The sequence below is a fragment of the Echeneis naucrates genome, chromosome 22 (genome assembly GCF_900963305.1).
Source record: "Echeneis naucrates chromosome 22, fEcheNa1.1, whole genome shotgun sequence".
In the NCBI taxonomy this organism is placed as follows: domain Eukaryota; kingdom Metazoa; phylum Chordata; class Actinopteri; order Carangiformes; family Echeneidae; genus Echeneis; species Echeneis naucrates.
Window position 1 is genome coordinate 5,354,418 of NC_042532.1, and position 24,126 is coordinate 5,378,543.

The 24,126-nt window shown below is 41.5% G+C and overlaps 1 protein-coding gene across 1 annotated transcript in view; it reads right to left on the reverse strand.

Moving 5' to 3' along the window:
* Positions 1-353: 353 nt before the first annotated feature.
* Positions 354-24,126, reverse strand: part of sobpa (sine oculis binding protein homolog (Drosophila) a) — a 33,109-nt gene continuing 9,336 nt past the window's right edge. The window contains exons 2-6 of the mRNA XM_029494306.1: positions 23,050-23,170; positions 21,712-21,921; positions 17,532-17,683; positions 7,202-7,297; positions 354-2,408 (exon numbers count right to left, since the gene is read on the reverse strand). Coding sequence (XP_029350166.1) covers positions 354-2,408; positions 7,202-7,297; positions 17,532-17,683; positions 21,712-21,921; positions 23,050-23,170 — 2,634 coding nt within the window. The remainder of the gene's footprint in view (positions 2,409-7,201; positions 7,298-17,531; positions 17,684-21,711; positions 21,922-23,049; positions 23,171-24,126) is intronic.

The window sequence follows — 24,126 nt, forward strand, 5'->3', positions numbered from 1 at the left end:
TCTGGTGTAATCTTTGGATAATAACTGAGCTGATACTTGTCTAACCTGTATAGAACTGTCTTTATGAGAGTACACCATGTCTGTTGCTGAGCCAGGCATTTTATTGTGAAGTAGGACCAGAAAACAACTCAACAACGAGCATTTTTCACAGAAAAACACAGACCATTTTAAATAGTTTGAAGGTACACACTGGGGACCAAGAGAGAAATCAGAATCAAAACTGATAATTTCTTGGATACTCTAATGTGAACTACTGCTGATGAAATCTGTTTGACTTTCTAATTATGCAGTGTATAAATATTTAGTGCGCATATCTGGATGAGAGTGTGGGAGCACATTGATGGGAACCCACCTCATTTGTTTTGATTGCGGATTCGCAGACACCTCCTCTTCAGAGGTGGCTCCAGCTCGGGGCTCCCAGCAGCTGATAAAGGGGCACTGATGGAACAGGACAGGATGGCTGTCTTGTCAGCACCGGGCTTTGGCACAGGCTGGATGACCACACAGCCACCGGTAGACAGCAGCGGCAGGGCGTAGGCATGCTCGCCCTCCTCCAAGCTGGATTCAGGGTCTGGTTTACCCTCTACTGTGTTTACCACCTCATCTTGTGCTGAGTCCCTCTTCCCTGGCTCCCAGTCTCCAACTGCACAATTGTTCTCTTTCAATGCTTCACGCTCCAGCTCTCCATTGGCTGGATGCTCCTCTGCCTCTCCTGTAATGCCATCCCCTTTTCGGTCAGGGAAAGGCTCAAAGGCAGGAGTGAGAAGCGAATGCCACCCTGTACCATTTACTATGACATTACATGGGGCACCAGGACTAGTTTGGACTTGGGGCAAGGGTTGGGGCTGGGGCTGGGTCCGTGCTGTGCTGGATAAGTGTGGTGGAGTAAGATTGGAGATAGAGGGATTTAGCTGGCTAACTGGAGGATCAGTATTGCAGGAAGGGCTGTTGTTGCTGGAGGGGGAGGCTGATGATTCCAGTTTGTTTGAGTGTGAGGCCCCTTCCAGTTGCTGAGGACTGAGAAGGCCCTGTGATAGGACTCCTTCGCCTCCATCATGGCAGCCCTTTCCTTCCCTCCCCATCCCAGCAGCTGGTGGAGATCTTGATTCAGCCTCTGCCTCTACTTTGACCTGGACCCCAGGCAGCATCCTCTGAATTACCTGTTGTTGACATGACCTTTGGCCCACTGTAAGATCAATCACACCGTCCATAAGTCTGGGGCTGCTGGCTAGACATAGGTTGCTCGGATTTTCCTCTTTCACAGTCAAGTCCACTAATGCCGTCCTGTTTCTCTCTGTGCGTACGGGAGAGAAACGTTCTGCACTAGCTGGCTCTACTTTCTGCTCCCCTCTGTCACCACCAGAGGAGCCTGGAGAGTGGGACCTAGAGGCTGAGGACTCTGATGGCTCTGGAGCATTGCGGACAGAGCCGTTGCTCTCCGGCTGGTTCCTGGAAGTTTTGGGGTTCAAGGGAATTGGGATTGGAATGGGGATTGGGACTGGGAGGGGTACAATGACTGGGTAAGGGACCAAAAGAGTTGGTGGGGGCACCAATGGGGCCAAGGATGGCATGCCAAAATTCATCATTGGTGGCAGGGGGATGGGTCCATTGGGCATCATGTTGACTGGGGGGAAAGGAGGGAGGCCTGGCATGGGAATGCCAGGGTGGGGGGGCATCATGCCAGGGTTGGGATTGGATGAAGGGTGGACATGTGGAGATAGCAGAGGCCTGTGCATGGGGCTTGATGCTGGACCAAGGGTCCTTGGGGGAGGTGGTGGACCAATACCAGGGATGATTGGGTTTGGGAGTGGGCTGTTTGGCCCTGCTGGGTGGGCAGAGGGACGAAGAAATGGTGGACGGATCTGTTGCATCATTTGATGCTCCATGAACAGAGGCAGAGGCATAGGTCCCCTGGGTGTCATTACCATGGGGGGGCTACCAGAGGGAACGCCAACTGGAGGGTGCAAGGCAGGAACAGGTGGTGGAGGAAGTGTTGGGCTCTCGTGGGGTCTGGGTGTGGGAATCTTGGCTGACGACGAAGACGATGGAGAGCAGACAGCACCAGCATCTGAGGGCGAGGTTGCAGAAGAAGTGGAAGGGGCCAAAGCACAGGTGGTGGAGGGCCCCCCAGGTGAGGGAGCTTTGCGGCGCAGGTCCGCTAACGGTGTCCCCCATGATTCGGGAGTCAGCAGCTGTACCCCTCCACTGCACTCTGGCTTGCCGTCCCCACCAGGCCCATGTCCTGCATTACATAGTGCTGCAGGTAGCGCCGCCTGAGTCTCCTTGTAGAAAATGTCCATCTTATATTGATTCAGGCATTTGGCACTGCAGAACTGCAGCCTCCTCTCTCCAGCACCAAAGTCTAGGTACTCCTTAGTGTGGCGAATATGTTTGCACCAGTCACACACCTACAACAAAAACACAAACAATACATACTCTGTATCAGCACCTGTCACCTTGCATACAAAATGCTACTAATTTGCTCTTGATGAAATGGAACTCCTTTGAAGTGCCCTGGTAAAGCAGGAGCTCAGCCTCCATACCATCTGGAGATGAACACATTTAAAAAAGATTCTCTATGAGGAAACTGGTGCTGTTTCTACACTCTCACATATGAGCAAACACTTAACTGTGAAGTGCATAAATGCACACCGTCTGTATGTATTTAACTTGTGTGCATGCAGCTACAGTGACACGTTTCCTCTACTGTGCGCTAAATGTGTACATGATGGCATTCTGCTCCTGAGGTGACTTTCTCTCTAACTCTCTTCCCTAACAGGAAGCATCCATTTACACCTTCTGCCTGCAATAAGGACTCATCGAACCACAAATCACTGGGCGGCCACTGCTAGGAGTAACAGACAAAACTATTTTTCACTCAAATGATGTGTGGTCGTGCGATCTTATTATAAAGGCAGACATTATAGATGAGTCACTTTAAATGCTGTATAGATAAATATACTTTTATTCAAAGTAGCTGATCAATGCGGAAGTTAATTAATGTGAAGATTTGGTATGTTGTGAAAGAACTGTTTTACTATATTATGTGGACAAGCACAATCCATTAAGAGCATACATGGAATTTAGGATGATAATCTATTACAAGACCACTATCAGATGGTCCTTTAGGAGGAACATTGGAATATGTAACAGTCAAAGTTACATTACAAAAAGCTACCCTTCTGCTGATGAACTACATAGCGCAGGTTGACTTCTGCATGCAGAAAGCAAGCCAGACCTGTATGCCAACATGAGCAAGTTCAAATGAAAACTTGTCTTTCTTACTCACTGCAGTGGCAAAGATCCCAAAACACCTTGCTGCTCTGTTTCATCACTGTTACACACCTTTTCAGCACAAAATGTGCAAATTTTTCTTTTGGGAGAAAAAGGATGTGACCCTGGTAGAGTAGATAGCAGTGGGCGAGCCCTGAACACGGCGTTACTCGTCAGGCCACACACAGCTCACTCTGTCAGCTCTGGGAGGAGTGGCAGGTCCTCGCTGGAGATAATTAAGGCATTAATCAGTTGTCAGACCCCTCAACGACATCCATCCATCACACAGACCCTTAAGCCCCCCTGCTGAATGTTAATAAGTTGAAGGATGCAACCGGAAGGTGGATAAACTCCTCTCTGCACACTGCACAGCCACATTGGTGTATTTGGCAAGATGCTGTCTGGCAGCAGCTGAAAGACTCACAGGGGTTTTTTGGGCAGATGCACTGTAGCAGTGACCATTTCCAAAGCATGCGTAGCTGTCCTGCAGCTGTCCTGCATGTAGAAAATCTGGTTCTTTACATAGACTGTGTGTTGCACTGTCACGTCTTTTGAAAGGACTGTTTTGTTTTTTTTTTACCAAGAAGTATTCTAACAATTCTTTGTGCGGTGTCACTTCAGCAAGGTCAGGAATTTCTGAAAGTGACTACGAATAGAGTTTGGGTTAAACACCTGGATAACATAAGAAACTGCAGCAAAAATAAATGAGACTTGACTATAAAGGCCCCGTTCAGCTCACAGTACACAGGTGGCGCTCAGATGTCAGACTGTTGAATTCAACACGTCTTAACTGCCCATACAGTCCTGGCTAATTCAATGAGCCATGACTGAGTAAGAGTCAGAAAGGTGCTCCCGCAAGTTGAGTTTGATAATAATGGTAGGCACAGGATATTTTAAATAATAAATGTACTGAAATTTTCCTCAACTCGGAAAGACAGATGGAGAGCACTTAACGACTTTCTGCACTGTGAGTGAAATTTCACTGCACATTACGCTAATGGAGTTGTGCTTTCTCTCTCTCTCTCTCGCGCTCTCTACTCCTGCACACAGATGTTTGCAGTTGAATGTAATTATGGTCATTTATTTCCATCATGGCCAGCGAACCAGCATTGGTGGTGTAGTTTAACCATTTGCATCACAACAATGATCGTGCTTCTTAACCAGTGAGGTACCTTCACTGATCATTGTTTTTCCCCCTCTTGCCCTCTGACCCTGTGAGGAAACCAGTGAAATTTAAGAATCCCAAGATCAAACGCAAGCCAGCTAATGTGTAGTTAGTCTAAAATAACAAGTTAAGCGAGGCAGTCCTTGAAAATGTGAACTTGGGCCGTTCAGGGGCTAAAGGAACAGATGCAGAGAGGACAGCGGTTTTACAAGACGTTTTATACAGAGATCCCATTGTACTGTCATTAAGAAAACCCCTGATTACACTGCCTTTTCCTTTTTACACTGAACCAAACAAAGCTAGCATAATCAGCCGTGTAACACAGCAGATAGCTGTCTGGTGATTCAGGTTTGTAACTACTTCTGTTACCAGCTGAGAGGGAGGGAAACAGCCCCCCCTCCGTTCAGTTGCTCTTTAAAAGGGGCAGTATATTCAACAGGTTGAAGAGCAGGATGAGAAAGTTTCAGGCAGCAAAGGAGAGGAGGAGGATGCAGAGGATGTGAAGGATTTAGACAACAAAGAGGAAAGAGTGGCGGAGGATGCATAGGGTTAAGAGGTGAGTGTAAGAGGCTCCATTGTATAGCATTAAGAGGTTTCTTTGAGTGGAGGCAGGAAATGTGCATAACGTAGCACAACTGTAAAGCCTATTGAGATCGATATGTGATTCTTTTGACACTCCTCAGATTGTTGGCACAGCCACGTAGCGCTAAACGCACGGATTAAACTTCTGAAAATGAACCAGGTGCTTGAAGCAAGCCGGCCACTTGGGTCCTGGTCAGGTCGTCACACTTCACTCTATCTGCAGCACACAATCCACAAATGACAATTTAAGTCGATCGCTCGAGTGAAAAGAAACACCATGTTTGTTGCACTGTGGATTCAGTCCAGAACCTATATTGTGTAGCAAGAGACTGCCATCTTAAAGCACCTGGTCCATTGGAAAAAGCAAACAGAGTAAAGCTCAACTAGAGTTTGTGCAAGAAAATGTTACTTTGGCAATGCTTAAGAGACCATCTGCAACATCTGGACTTATTCATTTGATTAGCCAAACTATCAATTTACAGTGGCCCTAATTTACTGAAAAATCTATTGTGAGGGTTATAATTAGCTTTCTTACATTAGAGTTCATATCCTTTCCAGTGTTTTATATTGGCTACACTGTGTGTCTGACTTATTAATTAAATCCTGAATACAGCATGAAATGTTTAAACTGCAGATGAAAGCCCAAGCGGAGCAGAAATATGCTCCATATAAGGCTGCTCTTCTCGCAGCCAGCCATCACCATCACTCATTATGGATGTGACATACAAAGGCTATTCTCACTTGGCCAGGTGAAACTCAATTGCACTATATTTCACAGCACACACTCACGCACACACAGTGAGTAAAATACGTCACCGTAAGAATGACGAGACAGACCTAGTGGATTTTATTTGAATGTCACCGCAGTGAAGTGGACCTCTCTGCGGCCAGATATCTCTGTTTGTATGGGCTGCATTGCACAGCTTTGCTTAAAGCAAAAATCTGTCTAGGGAACTTGTTTTCTTGCCAAGAAATATGACATGAGATTAATACCTCTCTTATGTTGTAAGGCTAAGTATTAAACTTCAGCATGCAGGGGATCGGCTTACTTTAGCAATCAAATAAGCCATTAACATAACAAAATCTGCCCACTCGTACCTTATCCCATATTTATTCAATCTGTTCAAAAACAACAGCACAAAAACAGCATGTTGTGGTTTTAGGAGGATTATGTGCTGGACTGTTTGGATTTTACATGTACTGAACAATTGAGTTGGTGTTAGGCAGACTTTGTGGTGTAGCTGTTCTAACCAGCTCCTGGCTGTAGCTTCACATTTGGCTTACACATATTTAAGTGGCTAAATCTCAGCAAGACAACGAAAAAGCACAATGCTCAACATGTTATACTGGAAAAAATTTGCCCTACTCCTGCATGGATTCATTCTCTATAGTTTGCCTGTAATAGCACTGTACTCAGAAAAACGTGACTGCTGTGATTTGTAAGCACAGCAATATCGCCAAAAGCCTCCATGGACTGAACATCAGCAGTCAGCCAATCGGACAGGTTGCAGAAAGAATCAACTGAGCCACTTTATTAGACATAAAGCTTAATGTGTCTTTAAAGAAAAGCTGATGCGAACCCACAACTATAGCAGAAGGTCTTGGATGACTGAATATTTAGTTAGGTTAGCATTACCGGAATCCAAGATTGCAGGAGTTACTTCTGAGTACAGTTTGATTGTTAGATGTAAGTCATAAATATTTTTGCTGTACTTTCACAAAATAATGAAGGATCTATATAAAACATTTGGGATGCTAGTAAAGCCTTAACGCATATTAAAATTCTTGATAATGCAATTCACACAATTCTTGGTTCCATCATAGATTTGTTAACCTTCCAATCAGATTATACACCCAGTTTAAAAGTCACAGGATATGATGCAAAATGAAAATGAGCAAAGCAAATGACTCTGCATGCAAAAAGTTATGGAAAGTTGAAACTTAAATTTATGAGACATATTATGCAAAACTGGAGAGCCACTTGTGTACTGTGTGTTATTTTGGGCTGGTCTGAGTCTGATGTTTGATCTCTGCTTTTACAACTATAACCAGTCCAGCAACAAGTCAGGAGAAAATGACTCGAAAATTATACACTTTTAACAAAGAACAACATCAAAACATATTTGTGCAGTAGCCATCAAGCTTAAACTCTATCTGGTGTTAAATGGTTATGGTCCTTACAAGCACATCGCTGTTTGTCTTGAAGACAAGCCTGGGCGTGTCCTGAGTAAAGCTGTTCTGGGGTAATTTCCCACCGAGGCCATCGTCGTCTCTTGCCTGGGGGGGAGAAATAATGGCTTCTTTTTACGAATGGACAAAATAAACAGGTGAACAGAGGCAACAAGGAAACTCAGAAATGAAAAACAACATTGAGAAAGATGAACAGAAATGGTGACTGTAAAATGGGTGAGCAGTCATTGGTTTGCAAAAAATAAACAAAAAAAAAAAAAACAATCAAAAACCAATCAACAGAAGTCTGTGAAACAAAACTGTATGTGTGCATGCATGTACATGAGCGAGGAGATCAGACATTCAAAGTGCTGTCCACTACCACAGCAGTGTGTGTTCATTAAACATTCATTTATTTACTTATAGGAGATAGAAAAAGAGAACGTAAACACATTTAAAATGAAAAATCAATTTGGTGTAAACGATATGTACTGCTCTGAGGTCATTAAACACTGGAGTCCTAAGGACTGGGACCACTTCCCTACTGAGTGAATGGTCTCACACAGATATTTGAAATAAGTTCTTTGGAGAACAGAAATATTTATATATAACATAAACATGCTCTGCAAACCCATTATTCTTGTTGACTGACATTTGCATAACTTTTACATTTGAACTTTTTAAGTATTTTGATGGAGCGGTCCAGGGTGTACCCCACCCTCACCTGAGATTCCAGCCGGGATTGGCTCCAGCACCCCCATGACCTTGATGGATAAGCAGTAGAAAATAAAATGAAATGGAAATGAAAACTATTTTGACGTCCCTACCGACCATCTTGTCTGCCATTTATTCACTGTATACACTTATCATCCACTCAGAGCAACCAAAAGGCCGAAGCCTCTTCCAGTCAACTGCTATTTTCATTGTGAATGAGTCAAAATGTGCACTGAGCAGACCTTCAGCTAAAGCGGGGGATCGTCCCACCCTAACAGGTGGGACAAAGCTAACTAAGCTCAGAGAGTCTATTCACACCCACACTGTTCAGAGTGAAAGTGCCTGTGCGGCAGTGTCGGGGCCTCCCCTCTGCTGCTGAACTGGTCTCAACCTCAGGTAAAGTTAGCAATCTGTCCCTCTGTGCAGTCAAAGTTTAAAGTCAGTATCAAGTTTCACAAAACCTCAAACAGCGGCAGAAATATTTGGCCATGGATCATGTAAATGAAATGCAGATTTCATAAATATTTTTTCAAATGCTATCAGATGGTTTAAGTCACTTATGGGTTGTCTTGTAAAAGGTTCCTCTTATTCAACACTCCATGCATAACAGTGAATAAATTGTGCTATGAAATCCCTGTGCTGAGTGACCGTCCCCAAAAACCGAAACATCAGCTAAAACAAAATAAAGTGATCGATTCCCTCCAACAGAAAACTCCTTTAATCATTTATTCCAGCTGCAAAAGGAGGCACCTTCTCCTGCACTCGAGGTATTCATGACGCACAGCGTGAAAACGGAGGCAGTCGCTGCTGTTGTGCCAGGTGTGGGCAATTTTGCTCCAAAGAAGTTAGCGGAGAAGCTTCGGCTGGCACGTTGCCAAATTGTTCCATTGTGTTGCAATAAATGAAATGCACCTTTATATAATATAGACCTCACCGTGATATAATTAGTACATTTTTTTTACAGCCACAGGGCTCAGAGCTGTGGTTACCAGAAATGAAGACTTAACCTCAATTACACATGTTCATCACACCATTTGCAGCCCTAAAGCTGACATTTCATACTGAGTTTATATCACTGACAGGTGAACTGCTGGCCTGAGCATCTTTCTTTCATATCATGTTCTCTTTAAATTGCTCGCTGCAACCTTTGATTTCTTCTGGGTAATTTGGCCCCCAGCTCTGTTCGTCTCTCAACAATACCAAAGGGCAATTCTGGCATATATTTTACATTTTTTGTCCAAAAAGAGATTGAGTTTGCCTCTGCCTCCATCTGCTTAGGGTAGGGTAGGGTTTCCCATTCCAAGTGTGACATAAATCAAATACTGCTGCCCTGTGTCTTTTGAAGCATGCTGGTTATTTGTACTGGAGAAGGATACGGTGTAAATTTGACAGAAAACATTGTTTAGCAATGACAATTTACAATGTAACAAGGAGGATTTTTAACTTTGTCACAAAAGGTTGGAGAAAGCACAACCAGAGATTACGGGGTCACGGTTATTTAGAGACTGTCAGTGCACTAAATGAGCTGTGGGTATAGGCTGACCCATTTCGGCTATTGTCTACTGTTCCTCTCACGCACACAAATGCACCAAGCATCCGCAGTATGAGCACCGACATGACACACAGACACATTCAAAGACAGGTAAACACACATGAATCTGGCCACACACGCATTATTACTCTTTTTCTCTCACGCACACACACACACACACACACAAAGATGCACCACTGTGCTATTATTCTGTCTCCAGTTTGTGCTCTGACCCTCTGGCCCCATGCCAATTCATTTGCATATTGTACTAATGAGGTGTTGGCACTGTGAACGAGGCGTGAGGCGCACACAGGGAGACACACACAGATAAAGGAGATGTGATTAAGATAGATAGATAGATAGATAGATAAATAGATAGATAGATAGATCGATAGATAGACAGACAGATAGATGGATAGATGGATAGATAGATGTTGTAAGCCAACCACCACTTTGCCATGTATTGCGTGTGAGCTGTGTCATCCTGTTCGTTTTGTGTTTATTTCTGCTCCATCATGCCAGCAAACTGCAGCTGAAATTCCTTACAAGAAAGACAGAGCAGGACATCGGCCGCTCGGCTCCCCTCTGGCGACTCAGCCGTCCTGAGGGGACGTCACACCAGCTGCCACCATGTTAGTTTCCATCTGGGCACAGATATGTTTCCAGGTTTGTGTGCCCATCACCTGCCAAAAGTGCTGCATTTCCCAAAGAAGGACGCACAAAGCCAGGCTTTTCCAAATCCAAAGACAAACACAGCCGCAGAGGAGCTCAGTCCAAATCCTGATATGAAGGTGCAGTCCCAGCACTGCGCAGATGACATGTAAGAAAAAAACACATTCGAAAAAAACACAAACAAAAAAAACAGAAAAGAAAAGCCTTGCTCCTACTCCCATGTTTGACACCAGCCGAACCAGTTCAGTTGTGTTTGCAGCCCTGCATGGAGATTTATACACATATGTACAGGAATATTTTTAGATGACTATGAACCTGATTACTTTTTTTGTGCACAAACAGAAACTAGGGGTTTTCAAGTGTTGTCTGGTTAGATTAGGGATGATTTAGGACAAAGGTTCCCAAAATCTTTGCTTAGCACGATGCTGTTTCAAGTAGAAGATTTTTGTAGCATTTTGGGGAAAATAAAAAACAATCAAGAACAAAATTTTATGAGGCACGCTTTCCGACCTAAATAATCTTGTAACTGATTGCAGTTGTGGTGCTGACCCAGAATTAACAACCAATGCTGCAGAGAAATATTGTCATTTAGGGAGCCATTTGATTTGTGTAGGGAAGACTGACAAGTTAGAACAGATGCTACCATTTTTTAATATACTTCTGAATTTCTTTACAGCACCATATGGATATATACAGAGCAATACTGATCTCACAAACTGCCGTGACAAATATCTCACAACTTCATTTTAATTGCAGAGGGAATGATACGGGGCAATTTTCTTGTATTAAATGACTTTTTAAGGGTGTTGCAAGTGCTATTATACATAGAAGTCACTCTGGAGTAACATCTTCCATGCATACTGAGAACTTTGAATTGTGAACTGGCAAATTTGTCTATTCCCTCACTCAAGGTCATCATCACAACACACCTAAAAGGTGGTGTGATGAGGTGTGCCAGCAAATGCAAAAATAAAGCCTTTATTGCAGTTTTTCTGTGACTTGAAACCTATAAGTTTAAGGAACGGCATAAAGGTATGCAAGTTCATGTGCATGGCTCCACTTTTACAATCTCAACGCCTAGTTAGTCTTTACTTTTTAGTTACTTCTGTCTTTATTTGAGCTGAATGGCTGGCAGCTATGAGATAATCACCTTCCTCTCTGTGCCCTGAAGCTGTGTCAGGCAGGCCTCAAGGCTTCCTAACCAGCAGTGTGCCTGAGCCACAATATGTAGACACATTATGCACTTCATCATGCACACAAAATTTCCACAAGCAGCTACATTCATACATATACAAGGTGCAGCTCACACTTGCGTGCTTTCACACTCAGGCACTCACTTTTCTCTTATTCCTTTTGCGTGCGTGCCCTCCTTGGCAGATGCAAGGTAAATTGCGGAGTGTTCAAGAGCAGGGAGGCAACCACGGGGCTGCAGCAGACGTGTCTGTGTGTGTTTGTGTTTGAGATGATGTGACATTTCTGGGCTGACATGAAGCGGCACTCTGCCCCTGCGTGCCTGGAGGGAGCTCCCGGGGAAAGACACTGATGGAGGTCTGGGGTCTCCAGGGGGAAATTTCATGGTGTGAACAAAAAGCCCTGCTGCAGCAGAAACAACCTGTAAAACACAAGCTGAAGTCTCCTGACTATCTGCTTTGGGCTTTTGTGAGCGTCGTCAAAGCAAAACATGTGGCCCAATATGCGTGCCGTTGTGTTAATTTGTGCAAAGTATCCAGTATAAAAGTATGGAAGGATCGCTGTAGTGTATTTAAATAAAACGTGTAATCTTTACAAATTCAGTACACTCATAGATCCCACAAGAATCAAAGTGAACTTGTTTTTAACTGATTTTTTTTTTTTTTTTTTGGACTAGTTCCACTCCTTGCTGCTTTTTCAATCACAACAGACTGAAACTCAGCTCAGGGCAAGCTGCAGAGGACAGCAGATTGTTCGGGCTACTGCAACAGCTAGAAGCAGAATTTCATCACAAATGATGTTTCAGCAATAAATTCACCTCCTGCATGCACAATTGACAAAGCAACAAAAACTTACATATAGATGATATGTTTTCTGACTGAGAGCATCCTCTAACCCCACACCTTTTCACTGCTGTGGCGCCCGCTCACTGAGGAGTAATCCATCACTACTAATTACCTAACTTAATCTTGGCACTATGTCCAACAGGCGAGCATGGTTATCGGTGTATGCACGGGTGTAAAATAGAAAGCGAGAGCATAGGGGTGCATGTGAAAGCATTAACTGTTGAACAAATTCCATGCCTTTAATCCTCCTAACTGTCCAAGCTCCATGCAAATTCACTCTAAGCGTTCCCCTTAGTTGGTATCTTTCCACGCGCATACACACCCACACAACCCACGCCATGCAAACCAAACAGGAGAAAAGAGCCAAGTTGTGTCTCTGAATAAATAGTGGACACCCAAAAAGAGAATGAAAGTGAGCAGGCAGAGTGAGGTGACAGAATAATTGAGTAGTGTGAATAGCCAGAAGGCAGCACCTTCCATACAAACGAATCCAGCAGCTTAAGGCATACAGTAAACAGGCAAATAAGTGATTAGCCCGAGTTAAACTATCAATCATCTTTTGCCACACACACAACCACACACATTATTATGGAGTTATGGAGAGATATGAGAAAGTAGCAGCCATAGTCACCCTAAGAGGGGATTGGGTTTCAGGGATGAGGCAGCTGAAGATATTTCATGCAACATAATGCCACAGCCGTTGACCGCCCCCTGCAACCTCACCTCCCCTCCTCCCCCCCCTACCCGAAGCAAAAGCAGACATGAGATACTTTTTTTTTCCAGCCATGACAATATTTTTTTCTGTTGTTAGACAAAAGAAAAAGAAAGCCTGCAGGTCATGTTGTTGTGGCCAACCTTGTGGGTGCATGAGAAAAGAAACGTGGGTATCGATTCCACAAATGGCCTGCATGCGCGTACAAGAAGCAGACAAAATATAGAATATGAGCCGCTGTGGCAGAGCAGGCCTTTCCTGTATTTGTGATGTTTGAATAAATGCATTGTGCTGATGGATGAGGGAAACAGCCAATATGGCTGAACAGGAATAAAACAGGAGTAAAATATCTTGTTTCAATAGGCTGTATGGCTGTCTTGTAAACTTGGTGAAAGATGCATCACTTCTCTTGGCTATACTGCTACATTTCTACCCTTCTGATCTTTAGGTCCAGATCTATTTTAACTTTTAATAAATGTTTTAGGGGGGCCTGCTTTTTTATTTTTTTTTTATGTAAAACAGTAGATGCAGTGAAAGATATAGAGGAAAGTCGTGGAGCAAGATAACAGATCGCCTGCAGCACAAGATTGGAGTACAGTATTCATCAATATCAATCAAGTCATCCTATAATAATGTTTATACATTACTTTAATTACAATAAACAAAAAAGGTCATTTCACAAAGGGCCGGAACTGATTGTGTGCAATCTTGATAGTTGCACTCACTAACTAGAGCATCTTGACAGAACTGAATAGGCATAAATTAGCTCAGTGCTCTTTTTCACAAAAAAAGAAAACTGCAGACTAAATGAATTAAATTTGTAAGTGTAAGCTTCTATAAATATCAGCTAACCAACGTTTGTAAAGGTCATTTACCTGATTTTGTAGGATACGTAGAACAATAAAAAGCCAACCTATATATTAAAGGTAAAGAAACTAATGAGCTAGCAACTAGGCAATTGTCCCCTGAAATAAAGAGTGTTAACTCTTATCTGTGTTTGTCCTCAAGATAAGACTTAAATGGAAATCATGTAACCTCAGTGGGCCTTTAAATCGACTGCCTGTCTCATGCAATTATGTAAACATGAGTGCAATGTCCCAAGAAAGCAGCTAAGACGACAAATACGGCAAATGGGGAGCGTTTGAAGAGAAATAGGAACAATGCAGTTCTGATGTCAAATTAGCACAGTGAAAAGAAAGGGTTGGTGCCAGGTGAGGGAGAGGAGCTGGTCCTGGGTTCAATATCCAGTTTAAGCAAACAAATTATTAATTATGGTAATCTTATTCTGCTGCTTGAAAAAGTATTGACACAATCTAGATTTTTTTTTTTTTCCATTGGGGCTTATGGTATAATAGTTTGTTTCACATTATTCTCTCACTTACTGTTTAAGAGACAGCATGTCAGAGTTATAAAATTAAAGAACAAACAATCCATTTTGCAAATGGGCTTCCATTCTGACGAAAGCCTTACTGCTTCATGCCAGTGTCTAAACATGATCCTGATCATGAGCAATGATTCCGTTTCAGCAATGATATATTTAAGTGTTTCTGAACTGTGGCAGGGGGACTGTCTGCCTGTGTGGCTACATGAAATGTTTTACTTAAGCAAAAGAAGGTGACTGTTTTTTTTGTTTTGTTTTTTTAAGTCGTTAGCATGCATTGTTACACAGAAAATCAGGTACTTCATTAAATATTATTGCACTAAGCATTTGAATTTGTGAACTAAGTGGCTTCCAAGTAGCAAACAGATTGCTATTCCTCATTGTTGCGTATGAATCATATTAAACATTTAAAATGCTCCATCATTACAACCGATCAAATTTCATGAAGGTAATTGTGTGAAGCAGAAGGAGAGAGACTGCCAATCATTTTGTGCGCGTAAGATTGATTCTGACCGATATGGTCCCCCTTTTAAGGCCTTTTGTACATCGCTAACGTGTCCGAGGAGCTGTCACTGCAGTGAGACGGCATGCTTTTAAGTTTCTGTCAAAAGTGTGGGGCACATTAATAGGGAGAGTGTAGAGAATTGGAAAGAGGACTTGTGCATCTTTATAGTTTTTCCACTCACTTTTCCCTCTAGACACGTCTGTCTACCTTAAATGCCAAAATGCCAAAATGCCAAATAATCTAGCTTCACTCTCAGTCTGTGTCAAATGTCACTCATCAGGTCACAGTATGATGCAGCATCAACAAGATTTAAAAGAGCTGCTCTAAACAGAGTAACAATGTGCGATATAAAATGAACATGATATTATGATATTTTGTAGCTGATATGGTAAGAAGGAGGAGAATAAATACACCATAACTGTTAAATAAACTGGTTTTACTTCTATTTGACTGAAGAGGAGTCCCACAGATTCATAAAGGGGAACTTTGTTAACATCAACCTTAACTTAGATGTCGTGTTTACAGCCTCCCTCACTGATCTTTGATTGACACTGAGCTGTCCTGTCAGGTTTGTAGCATGTCAAATGGCACCAACCTGCATCTGTCTCTTTTTGAAAACCTCCTTTGGAGCTCTGAGATCAAAAATAAAACTAGTTTCAAAAGCTGCGTTCATCTGATGTGAAACTCTATAGCTCTTCCAAGTGTCGCACATTCTCCCACAAGGTTTTAATGTGTCACACTCCTTGTCATCCCCGGGACCAGACAGATCATCACTTCAACATTCAGTACGATGGAAACTACAAATTTGCCATTAAAAGTAAATGGGCTAAAATGTTAAATTAGAAAATGAAAAACATACACTATGAGCAACAGTACAGTAGACACAAGGTTAGCTTGCTTCTCATGCTTTCAGGAAAAAGTGTCAGAAAACAAAAAGGGATTGGGTATCACTAACTGAAATGAACAAACATACTCTATGTGCACCCCCCCCCATCACTCTGTTCCTGCTCCAGTGCAGTGCTTGAAAAGTGATTATGTTTGGATGAATAACTGACTTCAGGACAGACAAGCAGGAGAGTAAAACACATCATACTCACAGCGTAATTCCTTATATATCCCAGCTTTGGTACAAGAAAGAAAGGAGATTGTTTAACTACAATCATTGGGGGGGAAACGAGAACACAATAACAACTTTATTATTATTATATTTTCCGTCTGTCCCCTAATGCATCACCACGACATGTTGGAGTTGATTGCCTGAATATGTTTTTATTGTAAAAACCATGATTTATTCTAAATGGCTTCTGCTTGGACGTTTTATGTATTATGCATTTTGCCTGGATGAAAAAGTAATGTCAGTTGACATTTTTAAACCAACATTTTTAGTTACAATTTCCCAGAATTTAGGGTGATAATTGTTGAAGCTACAAAAGATAAAGTTCTTCCTCACAGTATAGAGACTGTTAAACAGCCATGAAAATGTCATTTAGCTCTGTCAGGAGAACAATGTAGTGCCTGTTGATGAAGACGCTGCCAGATCACGGAAAGTGTTCTGGCAGCCGTATTGCGGGGTTACTGCTCTCAGCAATCGAACAGATACAGTAAATGCACTTGTGAAGACAAGCTGGGAATTAAGACTATCAGGAATGAGTTTACCGGGAATTTGGAAATGATGTCACCTTATCTGACTTTTTGAGTGTACACTCATGAAATGCTGTTAAAATGAGTATAATGTCACAAAATGTATGCGGGCTTAATTGTTTTCTCTTCAGAAAAGATGACAATAAATGAAGATGTTTCACTAGAAATACAAAATAATTTTGACGGCGAAAACACAGCTTGCCTTAGTGGTAGAAAGACTATATTGTGCATTTACTGTCTAATCTAAGAGCTTTGGTTGAATCCTTTATTCAAAAAAGAAATTCAGATGCCATTTTTTTTTGGTGTTCATGTTCAGGGCTGTCTTCATCTAATCAACTCTCTTAACAATTTTAGTTGCCTAAACTTACAACACCCCCCCCGCGCACCCCCCTGCCCCCCCAAGTTGTTTTAACAAACTGATCTCGACACTTCGACCTTTCATTTATTAGTCTAACCTTGAAGAAATAGCACACATTTTTATGGGTATTCTCCTCAAGATATATACGATATAACTGCATTAGTATGTAGTTACACTGTTAATGTAATGTAACCTATAACTTGTTGCGCTATTATTCATATCTTTCGACAAAGCTGATTTAGCTAACTCACACATTGCAAACTGACTTTGATATCATCTTTCACCTTTTATCTATTTATCCAAAATTAAAGAATAGAGCAAATGTCATTTTGAAAAAAGAAAAAAAATATATTCTCATCAGGAAAAAGTGATACATTTCATCAAATTGTAATATTTGCATTGTTGTGAAAAATTGGGGGGAAAGATAGTAACTAAAGAGCTGCAGGCTAGTTCCTTCCCTACTCCCACTCGATATTCTATATTAATCCAAGCACAAGGTGCCTTGTTAACACTTTTTTAGATCTTAAACAAAAGAATTCCTCAATGTTAACCTATTCCTCGACATTAGCAGCATGTCCAAATCATGCAACTTGTAAAGGTTGTTCACCACATAGTAACGCACAATATGTTGTGATATATATTAGCTCATTTGATGCTTGTTTGACGTATTTGCTGGACCATTTTGTCCAGTTTTTATTCTCATCATGCGGTTGCCAGAGGATATGTGGCACAGTGTAAGTGCAGACACTTTGAGGTGTTATATCACATTGTCCATCTGAGATGGATTTTTACCTTGTTTCTTTTAAAGTAGGCTCTGCGACAGGCAGCAAAGCACTTCTCACTGCAGAAGCTCTTCAACTCACTCCCCATGCTCAGAGAGTAGCGCTTGACACCGACCTTCTGGCACCAGGCACACATTATCTGCACATTGGATGCATCCTCATCTAGAGATAAACAAGTAAGAGTGAAAGTGAATTAGGATGGAGCTGAGGTCCAGTGTATGAATTCTTTCTACTCTGTAATTCTGCACATTCAGACCAAAAGGATACTATATATATGTATATATATATATATATATATATATATATATTTTTTTTTTTTTTTTTTTTTTTTTTTTTTTTTAATTTAATTGGAATACCTTTCTCGAAATGTTATTACCGTCACTACAATGTCACACAATCTTTAACAGCAGGGAATAACTTGAACTGTGAGACCCAAAATGTTGTTTTGAACTTTGTCTTGCACGTTGTGATCAAAGTGACTCAGATTATGATGAGAAAATACACTTAAGAGAGGATGTTACTTCTATTATGTTTTAGGTGTAAGTCCACTGTGGTGAATATCAACGAACATGCACTGTATTAAGCACGAGGACCAAAATGCATTAACTCCACTGATTCAACCCAGCTGCTGGGCTGGATAAATCCACCCAGGATTCAAGCCACAAACCACTGCAGGCTTTATAATGTAGCCCTGCCAGGGGTAAATGTAGTAAAGCTAAAGGAGCTGAAGGACAGACAAGGGAAGATGCCTATTTGTGGCTGTGCTCTGGAGAAGGTAGAAGTGGACCAAACAATGTGGCTTCATGATGGCTGTCATTCTGTGTTAAAGGGTCACAATCGGCAATCATTCTAAGCAACGCAGTTTGTGATAGACATAAACAATGAAGGATCTTTTCACAGAAAAGTACATTTGAATAAAAGATTGCATTTATAAGACAATTTAGATCAGTGGTCCCCGACCACCAGGCCCACCAACTGCTCATTTGGTACCAGGCCACATAAAAAAAGTGAATAAAAAAATATTTTCAGAAGTTTCATTTTGAGAGAATGTCCAGATGCATCCGCTTGTCCCTCTGGACACCTGTCAAGATGCTCGTCTCTGTGATGTTATACAGTGCATCAAAAATTAAACCCACAAGCTAGCAAAAACGATTAAAAATTAGTAAGAAACAAACATCTTGGAACAGCTTCTATGGAAAGGGGAAAAGGCCCAGTGAGGAGACAGAAAAAAAGAGCCTACAACTTCCAAGAAAAATATCAGGAGTCCTGTTTAACATATGGATTTATCGCTATAGGGGATTCTCACGCACTGAGCCAGCTCTGCATAATAAGTGGCGACTGGCTAGCAAATGAGGCAATGAAGCCTTCAAAACTGCTTCATCACATGGAGACATACACTTTATAAGTGCTTTGGTCACCCTTCATGCATTCAGTGTAATGGTGAGTTGTATTTTTGTGCAGTTTAATATTATTTGTTTCTATGGCAGTCTGTGAAAATATTGTTTTACATGAAAGTGGGCCGTGGTGCACATATGGTGATTCAGACCACTTTTCAAATTCACATCTGCTGTGAAAGAAATTCTGCTGATCTACACTTCACACTGATACTAAAACTTATTTAAGTTACACATTTGTTCGCCTTCCTTTCTTATGACCAAAGAGGACGTTTTGACTGATAAATTTGAATGTGTAGTTTAGTTATTCAGTTAACGGTGCTTTGTCAGAACTCCCGTCGGGGAGGATGACCTTAGATTGGAAGCAGAAAACTATTCAGCCTTCAGAGAATACCGTGTTTGGCACTGCTAACACAAAGATGGCTGGTTATCATCATAGCTACTTTCCACATCAAGGAACAAGAAAAACAGACTAAACATGTGCTTATATCAATAAGTTGGCATGCTTTGTTGTTTTCCAAGTTTTAAAGTGCCTTATCTCCCTACATACTCAGACTGGCCATCAACACAATTCCCACTGTCCCTCCTCATTGATGGACCATAATGTTTTCATTGGCCCTGTCATTCTCGTTGCGGACCCTCTTTGTTTGATTTGGTGATGTAATGGCAAACCCATTTCCTTTTGCCATAAATCATTAACAATCCTGTGAAATTTTGTACTTGGGGGCAGACAGAATTGTTTTGCAACAGCCACACTTATAAGGAATCAATTTAAAATATGGATTGTGTTTATTCTCACTCAGTGGTTACATTGTGCAATCAACACTTGCTTCATTAAAATAAGATTATTATTCCATTATTAAGATTCCATTATTATTTAAAAAAAAAAAAATCATAATGGATTTACAGGTGAAAAGGAACTTAACCTCTTCTGCGTGTGAGAATTTGTGGTTTCCCAACCAAGTGAATCTAGCTGACCTCAGCACATTCCCCCTTTAACTGAGATTTACATTATTCTCAGAAAAAAATCTTTTTGGGAACCGCAAGCTGTAATCCACTAAAATCTATGATAATGGTTTCAGAAACCCACTCCTCACTTCAACTTTTGATTTAGAGGTATGCAGCTGCATTCTTGCAGTGTGGTCAGTGTGGGCAACAAAGTATTTTAACAGACAGTCAGTGGCAGTGAAATGGTGCTTTTGTGGTAAACTCTGACTGCTGGGGATGACCTGCAGGCTTTTAGTGCCTTCACTGCTGCATTCAGAGGGATCCACCGAGATTCCCTCCAGTGTTTTCCAATTATCACATTATGACCATGCGGGTGTGAGGGCGAAAAAATGCAGGCCCATTAGTCTTTCACCCGTGCTCATCTCCTTATCGCGGGCTGCCTGGGCTTTTCACCTCTTGGCGAGCTTAATGGATCTACAGGGCCGTCAGATTTTAAGTAAAGACTAACTCACAATTAAGGGAATAAGTCCCTGGGGTCCTAAAGACAGCACAGCACCAACATGCATATTTTATGCCTTTTCTCTGCTCCATATCTCAGTCCTATAGTCTCTCCACATCATTGTGTCTCTTTGGATTGCTGCCCACTGCAGGGTTAGGATAGAAAAAGCAAAAAAAAAAAAAAAAAAAAAAGGTTTCATTCCAAGCTGACTGCGTAGATGGATCGAGGTTTGTATACTGTTCATAAAAATGTATGTACCATAGCATAATGGACAGGATTGAAACCCAACAAATCACAGCAATTTTCATGATATTTTCACATTTTCATGCAAAGAGACACCTTGAGGTGGAGTTGTTTTTGCCTTCCCACATCCTGGCACTACGTAACAAGCCCATTTCAAAACACTCACATCTGCATGAGGAGCAAAAAAACAGGGCGGTAATTATGCAGCCACCACACTAAATGCCACCATCATGCTCTATACCTGCACCTCAAAAGGTCCTTTGTCGGACTTTGCATGGCACATGAATAATTCAGCGTATGTGTGGGGGTGGAGGGGTGGGTGAGTTAAAGGGGGTGTTGGCCGGGTGGTGGGTTGGTGCTGGGCTTTAAGTGGGAACACACCATCTGTTTCCCCGCCTAGGCAGGGCCAGCGGGGACTCCTCTTGGGCGATGCCAAGGCGGCCTGCTCCCTCCATCAGGGCGTACCAACCTCCTGTGCCACAGCAGACGCAAGGGATAATGAAGCCTCTGTCTGGCCGGGGAACGTGGACATTTCCACAGAGAGTTGATGGGGTAATATTGACACTTGGGCAGGTGGAGGAAAACAAGGTGTACAGCAGGTAGCTAGCTCATTAGTCGCCTGCCCCTGGCTGATAAGGAGTCTTTCAGGCTACTGCAAAAGCAGAAAGTTTTCACATTGCATAAATATTCAGGTTTCATGCTAAGTGCTGGAGAATTAGCAAGTGGGTTATTACTTTCAGGGCAGTCTGTCTGGAGAACAGCTGTGAATGAGATCCATGACATTTCCTCTGGTTGGGGACATAACTGTGTGTTTGTGGTTGGGTATTTGAGTGAATACATAAGCATTCTGTGATGGGCTGAAAATGACCTTGATCTAATTGGATATTTGCAGAGAAGCCTTTTTTAATAAAATACAAGTCTGAGGGCATAAAACAGTGTATACTGTGTGTACTGACTGCTAGTGTGGGCGGCTTTGCCCATTTAAGTGTATATTTTGTGTATGTAGCATATTCATCGTCAGTTTTCGCTTTCTTGTGATAAACTAGGACATCTACAAGCCGAGACAGTTTTCCATTGTGTGTGTCCAAGGTGTGAATGCTCCCTACCTGCAGGGGGCTTGATCAGTGGTGGAGGGATCATGGGGACTATCATTGGCAGGTTGCCATGTTCCTTGGTACTGGCCGTGGAGGTGGACGGTGTGGTGGAGGACTCTGTGACTCCATTCCTGGAGGCTGGCATAGACTGTGAGCTGTTGGCTTGATCCGGAGAGCCTTCGCTGCTATCCACTGAAGCTGGGATTTTTGGCAACAAGTTTTCTACACAGGAGAAATTGAGCAAAATAAAGCCCCGTTGAATAACTGATGAGATGTTTGCTGCTTTACTCCTGTGATTATGAGGGAGCCTGGGATGTTTGAAATTTTACTCAATGGGTCATATTTCCAGTTATGAAGCTGTTTTTAAAGGTGGGCTTGGATAAATATACTTAGTTAACTACTACTTACTTAAATCCCCTGAGAACACAGTTAAAGCCTCCATATGGTGCAGCGCCCCATATGCAAAAGAAATATATGTGCATATATTGAGTTTCCATGTGCATCTAAAATAAAATAGCATATGTAACAAATTTAAATATATGAAACCTATGATATTTAAACAATTTCATAACTGCCATACATTTCTAGCCAATTTAAATATGTATATCTATATCTTCATATATAATTATATATCCATCCCTTGACAGTACAGTAAGGTCCAAACATTTAATTTACCATATTTTAATTAAATTAGACTAAATATATATATGATGCCATGAATGTTTGAAATATGGCAACTTCCGAAAAATCCATCAGAAGTATGTTTTTATGCATGTAAATATAGATTTAAATATATATACATTTTATCTTCTTCTTACATCAAGAGGATATATTGTGTATGTCAATGATGTAGGTGTCACATGTGGCTACATGACTTGACAATTTCTCTCAGGCTAAATAAAGTATCTATCTATCTATCTTGAAACCTGAGTGGGAATTTTGTTTAGTTTGATCATGTGGATAAAAACATAGGCCCAAAAGAATGCTAAAATGTAAGTAAGTATTTGCAATTGATACTTTCTTTTCAGCTTGTTGCGCTACTCCCGTAATTGTGGCAGAAAAAAAAAATGATAAAAAATTCGAAATCAGGAAGTCTCGAATGTGAAATGGCCTAACCTTTGGAATGAAATAGCACACTGCTGAACCACATTACTCAGAGTAAGAAGCTGTATCTGGGTCCTTAAATAATCAAAAGGAGTCACAGTCATACATTAGACCTGTTCCAAAGCATTTTGTATTTTCACACAGTTTCACACAGCAGGGTATAAAATACCTGTGCTCAAAGTACCGTATGGTGCTTTAAATAAAATAAAACCACCAAAATGCCATCTGTTTGGTGGAGCTTCCTACCTTTGAGGACAGAGATGTGCTGTGGCGTCTCCCCTATGTCTAGGTTGTCAGAGTCTCTGAGCTCCACCTTGTCGTAGCCGTACCAGCCCAGCAGCTCGTTCATGGTGTTCTCTGCAAAACTCTGCAACACACACAGTTAACTGGTGAGACTCACAACAAAGGTTTTCTTACTTATATATTATAATACCTTGACTTTAAGTATAAATATTACCCAAACTAAGAATGAAAATAAAGTCGATATGGGGTCAATTATCATAAAGACAAATTCAACTATCGTTGGTTTGCTGTTATTTTTGTGTAGCTCCTTGACTTTCATATCACATTTCTCCAGCTAATTAGGCAGAGTTATTGCAAGAACCTCAGAATGTAAAGCTTTACTTGAAAGAAAACTGCATGTAGGTCTTAACCCGAGGTCTTCTTTATAAGTACAGGTCAAACTAATTGGGGCTAACTCCTGTCCAAACACTGCAGTGTGTATTCAGCCAGACTAAAGGTCCCTGTCACATCACAATATAAGAGGAGGATCTTACCAGAATAATAATGTGTATTCAATAAGTGTAATAAAGAGAACGTAAAACCAATCACAGCACACTTGAATAAAACGAAAATGGAAACATTATCACAGTGGGAGTAAAGACAGACTAACAAAAGAGACTTTTTTACGCTATTACTGACTTAGTGAACCTCAACACAAAATACATATTTCTGCAGCAGGGTTGTTGTTGCGCTATGTTGTTTTGTGGGATCAGATATATTCCTTTATGATAATGTATTTGTTTTGTTAGTGTGTGTGTTATATATAGTATAGCTCATTCTCAGTGGGCCTTAACCCCAAAGCCATTTTCCCCCTTAAATATCTGGAGGATTAACATTATAAAAATCTACCCACAATGATGATATAATGTTGATGACATCAAACACAAGAGTTCATGCGTATCAATCACTATTTAACTGAATGGAACTATTCTGAATGTTCATTATTTTTACACACACTTCCATCGAACGCTATCTTTGGAAACTTTGGGCTCAGATGGAATTTAAAATAAATGTCTGTGGATTTGAAAAATGTTAAGTTTC